Source organism: Pocillopora damicornis, chromosome 2 (assembly GCF_964200805.1).
Source record: "Pocillopora damicornis chromosome 2, jaPocDami1.2, whole genome shotgun sequence".
Taxonomy (NCBI): domain Eukaryota; kingdom Metazoa; phylum Cnidaria; class Anthozoa; order Scleractinia; family Pocilloporidae; genus Pocillopora; species Pocillopora damicornis.
This window is the reverse complement of record NC_142671.1, coordinates 1,058,840-1,072,117: the sequence shown is the minus strand read 5'-3', so window position 1 is coordinate 1,072,117 and position 13,278 is coordinate 1,058,840. Positions and strand designations below refer to the sequence as shown.

At 39.8% G+C, this 13,278-nt stretch overlaps 3 protein-coding genes across 3 annotated transcripts; all 3 read left to right on the top strand.

The window, feature by feature from the left end:
- The first annotated feature begins 780 nt into the window (after window positions 1-780).
- On the top strand, window positions 781-2,497 carry LOC113684616 (uncharacterized). Its single transcript, XM_027202008.2, has 4 exons — window positions 781-899; window positions 1,314-1,472; window positions 1,784-1,900; window positions 2,114-2,497. The coding sequence occupies exons 1-4, from the start codon at window positions 833-835 to the stop codon at window positions 2,398-2,400; spliced, it is 630 nt and encodes a 209-aa protein (XP_027057809.2). The 5' UTR covers window positions 781-832; the 3' UTR covers window positions 2,401-2,497.
- Window positions 2,498-2,967: 470 nt separating this feature from the next.
- On the top strand, window positions 2,968-4,026 carry LOC149049446 (uncharacterized). The gene is made up of 2 exons (XM_089194980.1): window positions 2,968-3,117; window positions 3,467-4,026. The coding sequence occupies exons 1-2, from the start codon at window positions 3,072-3,074 to the stop codon at window positions 3,733-3,735; spliced, it is 315 nt and encodes a 104-aa protein (XP_089051106.1). The 5' UTR covers window positions 2,968-3,071; the 3' UTR covers window positions 3,736-4,026.
- Window positions 4,027-10,218: 6,192 nt separating this feature from the next.
- LOC149049445 (uncharacterized) lies at window positions 10,219-12,192 on the top strand. Its single transcript, XM_089194977.1, has 2 exons — window positions 10,219-10,361; window positions 10,718-12,192. Exons 1-2 carry the CDS (start codon window positions 10,307-10,309, stop codon window positions 11,383-11,385), a joined length of 723 nt encoding a protein of 240 aa, XP_089051103.1. The 5' UTR covers window positions 10,219-10,306; the 3' UTR covers window positions 11,386-12,192.
- The last annotated feature ends 1,086 nt before the right edge of the window (window positions 12,193-13,278 follow it).

Genomic DNA, 13,278 nt, shown 5'->3' with positions numbered 1-13,278 from the left:
ACTTTTAGGGGGGCTAGTAGCGAGACAGGTGCATGACAATAAAGCTATCTAATGAATGGTCATTTTGATAGTTTAATGGAAATGTTTAATTCAGTAAATTTTCAAAGTGTTTGAACATGAAAATATACAGTTGATACAAAAAGCCTGTAACTCTATCTAAACTGCATATAACGAGTTAAAATTAAATTTGTAATTTAATAAGAATTGTTATATTGTCTACAACTGCTGCTGTAGACAATGCGAGCATTTACAAAGTTGCTACATCTTATCGTTTTCATTTTCAAAGAAAAAATTGCTCGAACTAAAAAGGGGCAATAATAAGGAGAGCCTCCTCTTATGAATGATTTTTTTTATTTTTTTTATTTTTGCGAATCTTTCGGTATTTATTTTGTTCAATGTAAAGAGATGAAATTATTTGATATGTGTCATTTGATCTGTTAGACACCTCGCTTCAAACAGAAAAAAAGTGCGTTGTTAAGTTTTAGTGAATATAAATACTTGATTCGATTAGCTCCAATCCAACGAGTCTCTTTTCTCACTAATAACTTATCATCCCTTCTCATGGAATGTTAAATTCTCAAATTTATCCAAGAGCGTCGAAAATATTCAGAAGTTCACTTTATATATAAGACAACCCATCAGCTTGCCATACTATTGTAATCGCTATTATTCTCCACTTTTAGCGTTGAAATGATATGCGTTTAATAGTTTTGCAACAAAACACTCGGGCTGCTAATAATTTTGAAATGCACTTAAAGAAGCCAGCTGGTTAAACAACTGAAAAAATAAAATACTTCCTGGATGACACTGTTTTCAAATTGACTTTGGTCTGATGACTATCAACAACATGAAGTTCACGGTGATTACCTTACTTACCCTGCTTCTAGGAGCTTTGGAAGGTAGTATGTCAAAGCAGAACGTGCATGTTTCTAAAACCATTGTGGAGATCCTCAGGCTCGAAAAAGCAACATCTTTAGAGCACTCTTTGAAATTTTTCTTCATGTTGCTCTCTCATACAATATAGCTTGACTCTTCAATCATCATGCTAAAATAACTTCTGCCTGTTATCGAATCACTCCCGATTGCTATCTTACGTTTTCAATTGATTAATCGTTTTTTTCGAAATTTTGCGGGCACCTACATCCTAAAAAATTATAAATTTCATCATCTCATTATCATCTTCACCATCTTCGGGAGTGATTTCTCAATGTCTTAACCGATGTATCTCTTATTTATCCATTTCTTTATAACCATTTCTTTCTTAGTCTTTCTTTCTTATTTTACCTCTTCTCTATTTCTTCTTCTTTACCAAGTGAACAGTTTGATGTGCTATCAGTGCGAAAGCTATTCATCTCCAGCGGATTGCGCATCAAAGGAGATTCAGACCACGTGTGTAGGTGGGTCAGTCAGATGTGCCACAGTGGAAGCAAAGTATGAAAGCGACAGCATATCTTCGCTAGTTATTGTGAAAGGTTTGTTTTAGTTTAGAATGTTTAAATGGTCTATTTGGCTTGTTTTTTGGGGAAATTTTATTCTGAGAGCCGTTTGAAAACAGATCTCTCTATAAATTTTCCCACTCTCATTGATTTATGATACATAAAGATGAGAAATGATCGAACGAGCGACTTATGAAACCCAAAGTTGATGTTCTCAACTCACTAGTGTTGTCTATCTGTATTCAAGAATTGATATGTTCCCGGCCTCTTCCCACCCGTCCTCCATTCGCTTTTCAGTTTTACTTGTTCTTTATTTGTTTGTCTTTTTGTTTGTTTTATGTATCAAGGTTGCGCACCTACCGCTGCTTGCGATGGGGAAATCGATATCTGTGGCCAAGGAGAGGGAATGGAATGCGACATACAGTGCTGTTCAGGAGACTTGTGCAACGGTGATTACGTTGAAGGTTAGTAACTGTGTTAAATAAATCACCTTAAACATTTGGAGGCGATGTAACTTCTACAATTTGCAGCGGGCTTTAAATCAAACGTTCAGCGCTGTTGGCTTCGAAAAGCAACAGGTTTGCAATTGTGTAGACTGCACACGAGTAACGCTTAATTTTTTTGTTTTCATGTCTGTGTCTTAACGTCGAATCTTTATTTACTTCTTGACATCTTAGGAAGTGTTGTGAAGGATTCCTTCTGCCATACATGTGTCAGCAACTCCTCAATGGCCGACTGCATTGAGAGTCAAACACAAGAACAATGCTCTCTCAAGGAAAACCGTTGTGGGATCATGTTTGCCCATCAGGGAGAAATATCGTTGTTTCGCAAAGGGTGCATCCCGGATGATTTTTGCTCTTCTCTATGTCAAAATGGACACATTGAAGGCGATCCAAGTATCGAGTGCGAATTACACTGCTGTGAAGGAAGCCTTTGCAATGATGAAAATATGGGAGCTAAATGAATTTCTTGAGAAAGGCAAGCTTTGAACAAGTTTCGTGGCTGTTAACTGATTGTGAGAACTTATTCCCAAGTTTGAATTAAAGTGTTGCAATGGTTGATTTTCACTTTTGTTTGATGACGATGAAATGTGAAAAAAGTGAGTCAAAATGATTTAGACCTTATCTGGCTCATATCCGACTAAACATCCCTTATTTTTTCATTCGTAATGAAAAAAATGTTCAATAATAAATAAACCAGTGCCTTTTACTTACAGCTTTACACTGAGGTATCACATTACGCAGGCTGACATACCTTTATGGCAACAAAACGCCGACAAAATTATTTCCAATAAAGGAAACAATAAACTTATATAAAATTTTAATTTGCCCTTCGAGACAAATTATAGCATAAGGTGACCAAACAAAATTGTGATAAGGCTTAAAAACCTTTTAAAGAAAGGCAATATCAATAGCATTGAATTTCTATGTAGACAGCTTAGAATTGTAATTTACTTGGTCGAAAAAAATATATACAATTAGAACCTTTTTTGACCATGTTTTTGGTAACTCTCCTTCACAAATCACCCTAATCTGGGAAGCTGAATAAATAAAAGGAGATACATATAGTCTGTCCCTGTTTCTTGAGGCCATTTTCGTTTTCATCTAAATAACGAAGCTTTAGATTGTATTCATCATGAAGTTTGTTGTACTTCTTCTGGTCACTTTTCTTTTTCATGATGGTAAGCTCTAATGTATCATAGAATTTAAGCCTTTATAACCTTGTTTGCAAAGAGCGTCACGAATTTGTGACTGGCTTTTAATGAATTGCAAAGAAACTTCAGTTAATCGGTCGAAGAGTTAAGAGGAAGCGAGAGCGCACACACACGGCTTTAACTGCAGCCAATTGGTGTTCTTAGGGTTGCTTTGGGAAGGTTTATTGCGTTAGTCGCCTAGCTAGATTTGCAATGAAATGCTAGTTTACAGCAAAGTGCGGTCTCTTTTTAATTGAAATGGGATAGTATTTCAATGATAACGTAGCAGTAAGAAACATCAAGTGCATTTCTTTTTCGTTTATTACCTTTTATGAAGCAAAAGGGAACGAAGTGTTGTCCTGTTTGCATTGCTCGAGTTTCCTGTCAATGGATGACTGCACTGAAAACCAACGAGAGCAAATCTGTTTTGGAGAAGAAAACCGCTGTGGAACGTTCATCTCCCACTCCCCTGGACTGCAAGGCTACGCAAAAGGATGCTTAACTGACTTTCTCTGCCAGGAATATCAGGCCCAGGGTTACTGTGAGCAGAACCTTGGAGTTGAGTGTGAAGTAAAATGCTGCCAGAGTAACCTGTGTAACTACTAAACTGCCAGTTTCCACTGGCAGCTTCATATTCTTGTTGCAATACACCAGAAATAAACATTGAGTCGCTGAATATGCTTTATCAAACATATTAATCTTAAATGTTTAGTTTAGAAAAAAACATACATATATATATAAGAACAACGACCCATTTAACACAACAATTTCGTTCCTTAGAAGTTCGGTGAAGTGTAGTGAGCAGATTGCCTGTAGGCCTTAGCCATCTTGTACATAAAAGGCTGCAAGGATACATTTTCCTCCGTTCAATTTTAAAGCTGATAACCATGAATTAAATCGGGTAGTCTGATCGTCCGGGTGAGGGTGTTCCTGAGAAGGACTAATTTCATTAGGGGTGACTGACTTTTCGAAAACCTGACTGAGTTGATGTGACTCTGATGACGTCTTCCGCGCAGGTTGTCGAAACATATGCACCACTACCGACAACAGTCATACTCAGGACTATCTACCATCACCCAGACGATAAGAACACATGATCAAATCTAAACCCCGGGCTGAAGCCATTCACTGAACTATGAATTAAGTTGTTCGTTATTCTTTATTAAAGCAAAATCCTACTTCGTTTGGCTGAAACAAATAAACCTAAGGGAACAAAGGAAAATTTGAAATACATAACATTCTTGAAAACAATGGCGGGACATTTTTTTTTCATTCAAATCCGAAACCCAAAGTATTTTAAAAAAGGGAAAATCTTCCTTTCATTTTCCTTGCGATAAAATTCCGCAAAATGCATATAAGGAAAGATTATCATCAGAGAAACTTGGTAATGTCGACTTTACATTTTATTCTTTATGATTTCCTTATTAGCGATTTTTCACAGCCGATACAATGTAACCTCTACTTGAGTGAAGGATTTAATCATGGCAAAGCAAATGCAACAATGAAAAGGTGGCATACATCACGAACTCAAAAACAATGTGTTGAATTCGGTACCGATAGCAGAATTCCAGAAGCGTAGCCCTGCCCTTGAACTTCTTGCGGTAGAATTTTGCGAAAGTAGACAAAAAAATATTTCTCAAAGATTACATATGATCAAAATGAGTTATTAATTTAGATTATCCTTGCATGAATAGCCAGAAAACAATTTGGAATAAAAAGCGGTCAGCCAAACGTACAGCTAACCATGCAAATCGAGCGTACGTGATAAACAGAATGTCGATAAAGGCATTAAATAGTAAAGAGCAGTACTGGAAAAAAAAAGGCTCAGAAGCTGAAGTAGAAGTACCTTTAGTATTATTTCCTCACTCAAGGTCTTCGTCATAACCAAAGTTGTACGTGATGTCCTCCCTTAGGGTATTATTCTCCTCGGGCTATTTGTGATGGAATGTCTTATCAAGGCACGCAACATTAACAAATACTGTAGGGAATGAAGTACCACATTTTGTCTCCACTACACAACAAATAACACAGTAGTGTACACCAAATAAGTTTATTTAGGGAAGCCTGCCGAGAACCAACCCGAGGCATATATGGCCCGGGGAATGCATACATACATATCTTCGCAACTGATATACCATATACAATCCTGATATACAGTCAATTCCTTAGACATTAAAAAAAGGTATACATTACTAACATGCAAACTTCACCAAGTCTGGATTAACAGAGATGGGCAACCGCTTACAAGGACATAACTACGGTTATACAGAGGCCAGAAAAAACCTGCCAGAAAAAACCCCTTTGGGGAAAAACATGACAGGAAATCTGGGTAGGAACCATGGCCCAAACTCAGAGCAGTTGGCAGCCCATCCTACGAGGCTTCACAGCTAAAGAAAATATGTTTTCAAACTAAAATAAATTTGTCATCAGCCAGAGGTGAACGGTTGGTTCTGAGGCCTAGATGGACATCACGTGCTATACTTTCCCTTATATACCACTGCATCATTACCCATGATGCTCGAGCCTAAGGCCCAGGCCTTGTCGTATTTCGTGCCGACAAAATATCTATTTCTGCCTTATTCGCAGACTCATTCGTCAGAAATACCATATTTTGTCTCCACTACACAACAAATAACACAGTAGTGTACACCAAATAAGTTTATTTAGGGAAGCCTGCCGAGAACCAACCCGAGGCATATATAGACTGACAAAGAATTGGGCAAGACGCACGAGGCTAGGTGATATAATACCACCAAAAACACGAAAACGCCTTCAGAGCCCAAGAAAACGCGATACTTCGAGTCATTGTTCAAAATTATCGTCCCCGTATGTGTCTTTGCCTTGTACCGATTTGCAAAAACCATGTCGTTGGAAAACTCTGTCGTTTACTCCATTACTTGCTATCGTAATGGCTCCCCCAGATCTTAGAGAATGCAAACCCAACTTGGACGGTTCAACTCCGAGACTTTGCAGGTCCCAGCGAAAAGCCCCTCTAATTGTAGAGTAACTAATGGGCTTATCAGGGGCAACAAGCTTGCAAGAGCCCTTCCCTTTAGAAATAGGCTTGAAATAAAATCTTTGGAATCAGGGTGTATCTTAAACATAACTAAACACCTCTTAAGCAACTCAACGGGGCATACAGAACTAGACAATTATAACATAACGACTTCGTCGCCTTTCCGGAGCTGGACATTCTTGCTTTTCAAAACCTTAATAATCATGAAGCCTTTTTTAAGGGAAATATCACTTCTTATTCTAGACACATCGTTAAACCATAACAGTCCCATCAGTCCCATTTGCTTTGGAAGAGAGCACAGTCGTCTTCGGTCGATCTTTCAGCCCCTCAAGCAAGTTGTCAAGCGGTCCGTCCCGGAATGCCCTAAATCCCGAATAAAAAATATCTAAACGAGAGATAAAATAAGGCAAAGTGAGGAGTACAATCCAACAAGAAATAACTAAAGAAATAGTCAAATAAAAATAGAATAACCGGGAATAATCAAACTCCAACAGAGAATACATAGATAAATGGAATCTGCAAAGTGGACCACAAATGGGTCCCTTTAATTTCAAACAATGCTGAATAAATTCGTGACACAAACTCGTGTCATAACGCAATACGCAATATTGACGAGCAATTCTATGATTTAATTCACTTCAAGCCTGCGTAAGTGCCAAACAACCCATAAGCTAAGTACAAAGGACTTAGAGCAATTACGCTGGGATTGACTGAAACAAAATCACATTTGCACCCAGAAGAGAAAACTTCCGCGGTGAATAAAAAGCCCGCCGGGCTAATTACAACGATCACAGTCTTTACTGAACTTCGTACAGAAGCCTACGCCTACAAATGGGTCCCTTTAATTTCAAACAATGCTGAATAAATTGGTGACACAAACTCGTGTCATAACGCAATACGCAATATTGACGAGGAATTCTATGATTTAAGTCACTTCAAGCCTGAGTAAGTGCCAAACAACCCATAAGCTAAGTAAAAAGGACTTAGAGCAATTACGCTGGGATTGACTGAAACAAAATCACATTTGCACCCAGAAGAGAAAACTTCCGCGGTGAATACAAAAGCCTGCCGGGCTAATTACAACGATCACAGTCTTTAATGAACTTCGTACAGAAGCCTACGCCTACAAATGGGTCCCTTTAATTTCAAACAATGCTGAATAAATTCTTGACACAAACTCGTGTCATAACGCAATACGCAATATTGACGAGGAATTCTATGATTTAAGTCACTTCAAGCCTGAGTAAGTGCCAAACAACCCATAAGCTAAGTAAAAAGGACTTAGAGCAATTACGCTGGGATTGACTGAAACAAAATCACATTTGCACCCAGAAGAGAAAACTTCCGCGGTGAATACAAAAAGCCTGCCGGGCTAATTACAACGATCACAGTCTATAGTGAACTTCGTACAGAAGCCTACGCAAGCACAGGGAGATCTGGGGCGGCGAAATCAATTCGAAGGGCTATAGCATCAAAGTCCAGGGGTCTGGAACCGAAAAGCGAGTTTCGGGCTTTCCCTCTGATAAGGAGACCTGGGAACTTGGGTAAAAACACCCAGTCAATTACGAAACTGTTTCGTTGCACACCGTCTCTACAAAATAAAGTCCATAAGCAAGAGGACTTCCACAAGGGGAGGATAACTGCTCCTCTCGCCTTACACAATTCCATGTGCTTTACCACTCTAATTAATAGGCACACTGGAGGACAAATCCAATCATTATCGTGCCCCCGATCTTGGGAGAAGGCATCTACTACTACACAGCCGGTCTGAAAAAGTCTCAGAGTTAAATCTTGGTACCTTAGCGTTATAGGGACAAGCAAATCTGTCAACGGTGTGGGACCCCAAAAATAGGTTAATTCTTTGAAAGATAGCTTCGTTAATGGTATAGTCATCATAATCGGTTAAATTGCTTATTGCATCAGCCTTAGCGTTAAGCTCCCAAGGGATCCACTTAACCTCAAGTGATATGTGAAACTCAAGACATATTTGGATAACTAGGAGGGCCAATTGGTGCATGTCAGCTACCCTACTACTGTTTTGAAGAATAGATTCGACGTTCTGGTTATCGGAATACCAAATAACCTTAACACCAGAAAGGTGACTCGCGAAAGCTTCCAAGGCGAGGCAAACGGCTTTGAGTTCTCTCCATGTAGAACTTTAGGCACGCACTACAGGAGACCAGTTCTGATAAAATACTAAATTTGATTCTTTTACGAAAGCACCACAAGCCGAATTGGGGGCATCTGAAAAGGTGACCCTGACCGGAAGGGACTGGACCGACGAACAAACCTTGCTATTGAAGAATCCCAAGTTGTTCTTCCAGAAACTGATTTCTGAAAGAGAGTCGTCTGAGAGAAAAACTTCGCTTTCCCGAGAGCGCGCCGGATTCACGACCAAGAAAAGAAATCTAGTCATAATACGGGCGAAGGAACCCACACAGGGAGAGAGGGAAATTATTCGACCTGTTACAATGGCGACTCCGTTCACGTGCACTTTCAGGGAGGTTGACAAGACAGTAGCTCAACAAGGCCAGCGTTTAACTTTTCAATACGTTCGTCGGTTGCTTGTATAGTCCCATCAATAGTGTCGAGAATCACACCCAACCAGGTGATAACTAGGAGAGGCTCCCAAAGGGACTTTTCCTCATTAGGAACAAATCCAGACTTGAGAAAATCTGAATGGACGACTAAGCTGTTAACTTTAGCAGAAACAAAATCTGTTCCCCCTCCTAAACCATCGTCGAGGAAATGAGCTATCGGGATGCCCTGGCTCCTCCACGATTTCTGTAATGGCTTAAAAATCGATGTGAAAACATACGGGGCTGAAGAAAACCCGAAAGGAAGCACAGAGGCTCTATGAGCTCTGAAAATTTTCAGAACTGAAAATATCTTGAAACCCCGTTACCAAAATCCCAAGAAAAAGCGAGAAATTTTCTGTGGTCTGGGAAAATTTCAATGTGGTGATAACCAGACTGAAGGTCAAATTTAAACAAGTAATAATTACTATCAAAACAACTGCCTAACGCCGCCCAGATCTTCACATTTGAACTTCTGTTCGTATATTAACTGGTTGACATGTCAAAGATTCAAAACGAGCCTTTGCTTTCCCGAACTACGGGTAGAAACTGAAAGTGGGTTAATGATATCGGGCTTACAAGCAAGTTATGCAATTAGGTCCAAGCAAAGTAAATCGCTGACAGCTTGCGAAACAAAAATCACTATTCTCACGAGCAGAAGTATTGTCTCTCTTAACAAAAGGTGTTTGAAGTTGAAGGAAGGGAATTTTGTAACCCTGCATAATAACATTTAGGACAAATTGCGAAACTTCCAAAGTACGTCAAAAATCCAGAAATTTTCTAAGCCCTCCACGCACAGAAGAATAGGTCAAATCAACTGCAAGAGAGCCTGAATCCGAAGGAATCTAACAAGAAAGAATCAGCACAAGCGGCAACGCTAGGATCCGAGTCAATGGCACTGCCTAATTCCGATTGCGAAGGTAAACTACTAGCTTCGATATTAACAAAGGAAAGAACTACACCTGAGTTGTAGCGCTCCTCTAGTCACTTTGTTTTTCTTAAGAGACTCGTTGAATTTGAGGCGCTTGGTCTCCTTCATCTGACTTTCCGCCGATTCTTCGTTCGACCGTTTGATCTGAGAAACGGTCTGCTCCAAGAAGCCACTAAATTTGTCATCAGCCAGAGGTGAACGGTTGGTTCTGAGGCCTAGATGGACATCACGTGCTATACTTTCCCTTATATACCACTGCATCATTACCCATGATGCTCGGGCCTAAGGCCCAGGCCTTGTCGTATTTCTTGCCGACAAAATATCTATTTCTGCCTTATTCGCAGACTCATTCGTCAGAAATACCATTATTTTTACGAAGTCTGTTCATAGAATCTTTTTGGGTTCATCATCTGCTTGTCTTTTAATCTTACATTTCTTTATTTCTCCGACGAGAACTAAATTTTTCACCAACACCTATAACGTATCATCCATATTACGTTGCTCCATAAAAACGCCCTGATTAGCTGCAAATTTAGTTAAAAGTTTCGAGTAGTTAACTCTCAAGTAGATAATTACTATAAGTTGGAACTGAAACTCAATTTCTGAGTGTCAACTTGTTCATGTGACGCTACACGTTCACAAAGTGATACTGCCATGATGACTTTTCTGTGTGTTCTATGGTTCGCAATCTTCACCCTTATAGATACAGGTGGGTAAATCGTCATAAGGTTGTAGTCGGATTTTAGTGGAATCTCTTTTGCGGCAACTTCCTTGGTGTAGTTTTACGTGTACTCCTAATACCCCAAAACTATGGTGGCAACCGGAAAAAAATTTCTAGTTATTTGTCGTAATTCTAGTTATTCGCTAAGGATGTAGTCTGAACCTAAAAACGGCGCTTGGCTGAGATACTCCGTTGAGTAAATGTGTTTGTCAATGAATTAACAACGGTAATCTCAGTACCTGTGTATAATTTATTGTATCTGTGTATAATCCATCTGTTGATTAATTTAGTTGTTATTACCAGCCAGCCGCATTCCCTAACTTAATTCTTCTCATTTTTCGCAGGTTCAAGTCATCAGTGTTACAGCTGCGAAGGCACCGAAAGCCAGCTCTACACACCCGCCCAGTGCAGTCAGAATCAAGTCAATACCACTTGCCTTGGTCAAGACGATATTTGTATGCATGTTAGGGCCACTTACCGAGAGTACAACGAAACCACGGAGGTGGAATTCAAAGGTTGTGTACCCGTAGACAGCCTTACATCGAAATACAACGAGATCTGTAACCAATCTAAAGGGGTCATAGAGTGCAGCCACGTTTGCTGCCGAGAGAACTTACGTAATGAGAATATCAATCAGGGTGAAGGCTGTCTGAAATGTGACTACTGCCCTGGGTCCGAGGAAAGTCTCGTTTTTAACCATTCTACTCCTTTAAATACGTCTTACACGAGTCATCAGTGTAACGATGAGTCAGAAACAATGATTTGCCCACCTTGGAATTTCTGCGTCAGATTGTACAGAAAATTCCAAAACTTTGAGGTGGAACGGCGTTTTTGCACCTCTAAGGAGCACTGCGACGATCTCAATGAACTTTGTCAGGGACCCAATACCAGGAATGATACATATTGCCATGTTCGATGTTGTCAGCATGACATGTGCAATTCGACTTCGTGTGTTCACCTAGCACTACTTTCCATTTTTGCTGCAGTATTATTTGGTATGCTCAGCGGGTAGGAAAATATCATTTGGTATGAAACAAGCTTTTTTGAACATTTATTTACTTCACTGCATATCTACTCTAACCCAGAATAACAAAATATACGTCTTATCTATGGTGGGAGTTTTCCCTTTGTCCTCGCGTTGCTTTCTTTCCGAATTTTTTCCTTAATTATCAAAAAATGTAATTGATTAATTGTTGAAAAGTAATTTTCAACAGCCCGGCGAAAACACTCGATCATGTTCTAGACTCGCTTCGCAAGCACTCCTTAGGCTACCTGAACCACAGGCAAAAGTCGATTTTCTCTATCTACCGAGGGTGGAACGGTCAATTTTGCTTGAGTATATCACTATGGAGTAAGAGGTTTTTCACTATAGGGCTGCATTGGGTAAGTAAATCGAATGTAAATTAATTGACTATACCACTCAAAGTGCAGAGAAAATTGACCTTGTACCCAAGCCTCTTCCGTGACCGTGAACAGTCTTTGCATCCAAACATAGGCAGAAAGAAACGAAATTGGAAAGGCAGGTGGAAAACGCTCGTTTTACCCTGAACCTATTCCTAGCGTAATGCGCGGGGACTTTGGAATTGAGACATTCCTAACGAGCAATGATCTTAGATTGTAAACTGAGGGTTAAAAAAATAGTCAATCAGATGGATTTTCTGGGCGCAAACCGCTTCCGCGTGGACAACAGTTGAAATCCTAGAGTGTAGCATGACAGCTAGGGGGCCCAAGCTCTTTGTGAGAGGATAATATTGTAAAGCTCCGCTCTGTAACCCCGCAAGTAATACAGCAAATAAATTCTAACCTTCAGATAGCGTTACTTGTGTTATTTTTGTTCTCTGGTGGCGGTTCCAGGTTATTTCCTCGAGATTCATCCCACTACTGCCAGAAGAAGTAAAGGGAGGAAGGCTTTGTAAAAGCAACGGACTAATCCACTCTCCGCGAAAATCACTCGATTATCCGACGAAACCACGTCTCCTTGCTTCGAGACTTTGCCTCATGAAAACCAGATAGTTGTACTATAAGTTTATCTAAATCAAATTCCATAAAAGTTCTGACGTGGGGGAATCAATCCAGCGAGAATTCCACATGACCGGCCATTCAAATCAACGGTAAAAATTACTTGTGTAGTTCGAAGACCGATATTACACAGTTGGCCTGGGTACAATCGACGTTTGAAACTTCTCACTCGAAGAACTTGATTCTGCACACTGAAAGAGAGAGAGCAAAAAATTCAGCTTCATTACATACAAACCAAGACATAGACAGCAAAAGATCAGGAATTCAGAGTGAGAGATTCTAAAATCAGAGAATCTTGAAATAATTAAGGTCCACCTTGTGCAACTGCCTCTATCTCTCGGCGCCAAAATGAAAACACACGACCTTAGTTGTGAAACTACTGAGACTCAAGAAGGTTCAAAAGAAAAGGCGAACCACGCATGCATCAAATTCCATCAAATTCTCTAACGGAAAAATTAATTATCGTACCGAATAAGAACTCTAGGTTCGACTGATGTGATACGCAGCATTGCACTTTGTTGGGGTCAAATTGGTAAATCCTACTTGGCTCGTGGAAGGGCCAAATCGAGAAAAAGTTCCAAAGTGGAATTCATTTGGACCAATTCAGTGTTTGGAGGGGTCTAAATGGTACCTGTCTGACCCGTTTTGGCTTAAATAGTTTGAAACGACCCTCGACGGGCCAAATTGGCCCTCAAAACATCAGCGCCGATTTGGCTTATTGGGTCAATTTGGCTCTCTTCATTTTACAGTACAGCTACAACTGCATGGGAAGTCGGAGGACCATTTGAAAGAAAGACACATGTACTTGTACATAACAATTTTATTAAACCTGAATTTTAATTCTTACCAAAACAAACAAGGAATGCGATGACTTCAATTCAGGAAC

Bases quoted from the DNA above. Each gene is read 5' to 3' on its own strand.
- LOC113684616 (XM_027202008.2), top strand. From the start codon at position 833: ATGACTATCAACAACATGAAGTTCACGGTGATTACCTTACTTACCCTG. The intron at 900-1,313 runs GTAGTATGTCAA...TTCTTTACCAAG, and splicing joins GCTTCTAGGAGCTTTGGAAG to TGAACAGTTTGATGTGCTAT. The intron at 1,901-2,113 runs GTTAGTAACTGT...TTGACATCTTAG, and splicing joins CAACGGTGATTACGTTGAAG to GAAGTGTTGTGAAGGATTCC.
- LOC149049446 (XM_089194980.1), top strand. From the start codon at position 3,072: ATGAAGTTTGTTGTACTTCTTCTGGTCACTTTTCTTTTTCATGATG. The intron at 3,118-3,466 runs GTAAGCTCTAAT...CCTTTTATGAAG, and splicing joins CACTTTTCTTTTTCATGATG to CAAAAGGGAACGAAGTGTTG.
- LOC149049445 (XM_089194977.1), top strand. From the start codon at position 10,307: ATGATGACTTTTCTGTGTGTTCTATGGTTCGCAATCTTCACCCTTATA. The intron at 10,362-10,717 runs GTGGGTAAATCG...CATTTTTCGCAG, and splicing joins CTTCACCCTTATAGATACAG to GTTCAAGTCATCAGTGTTAC.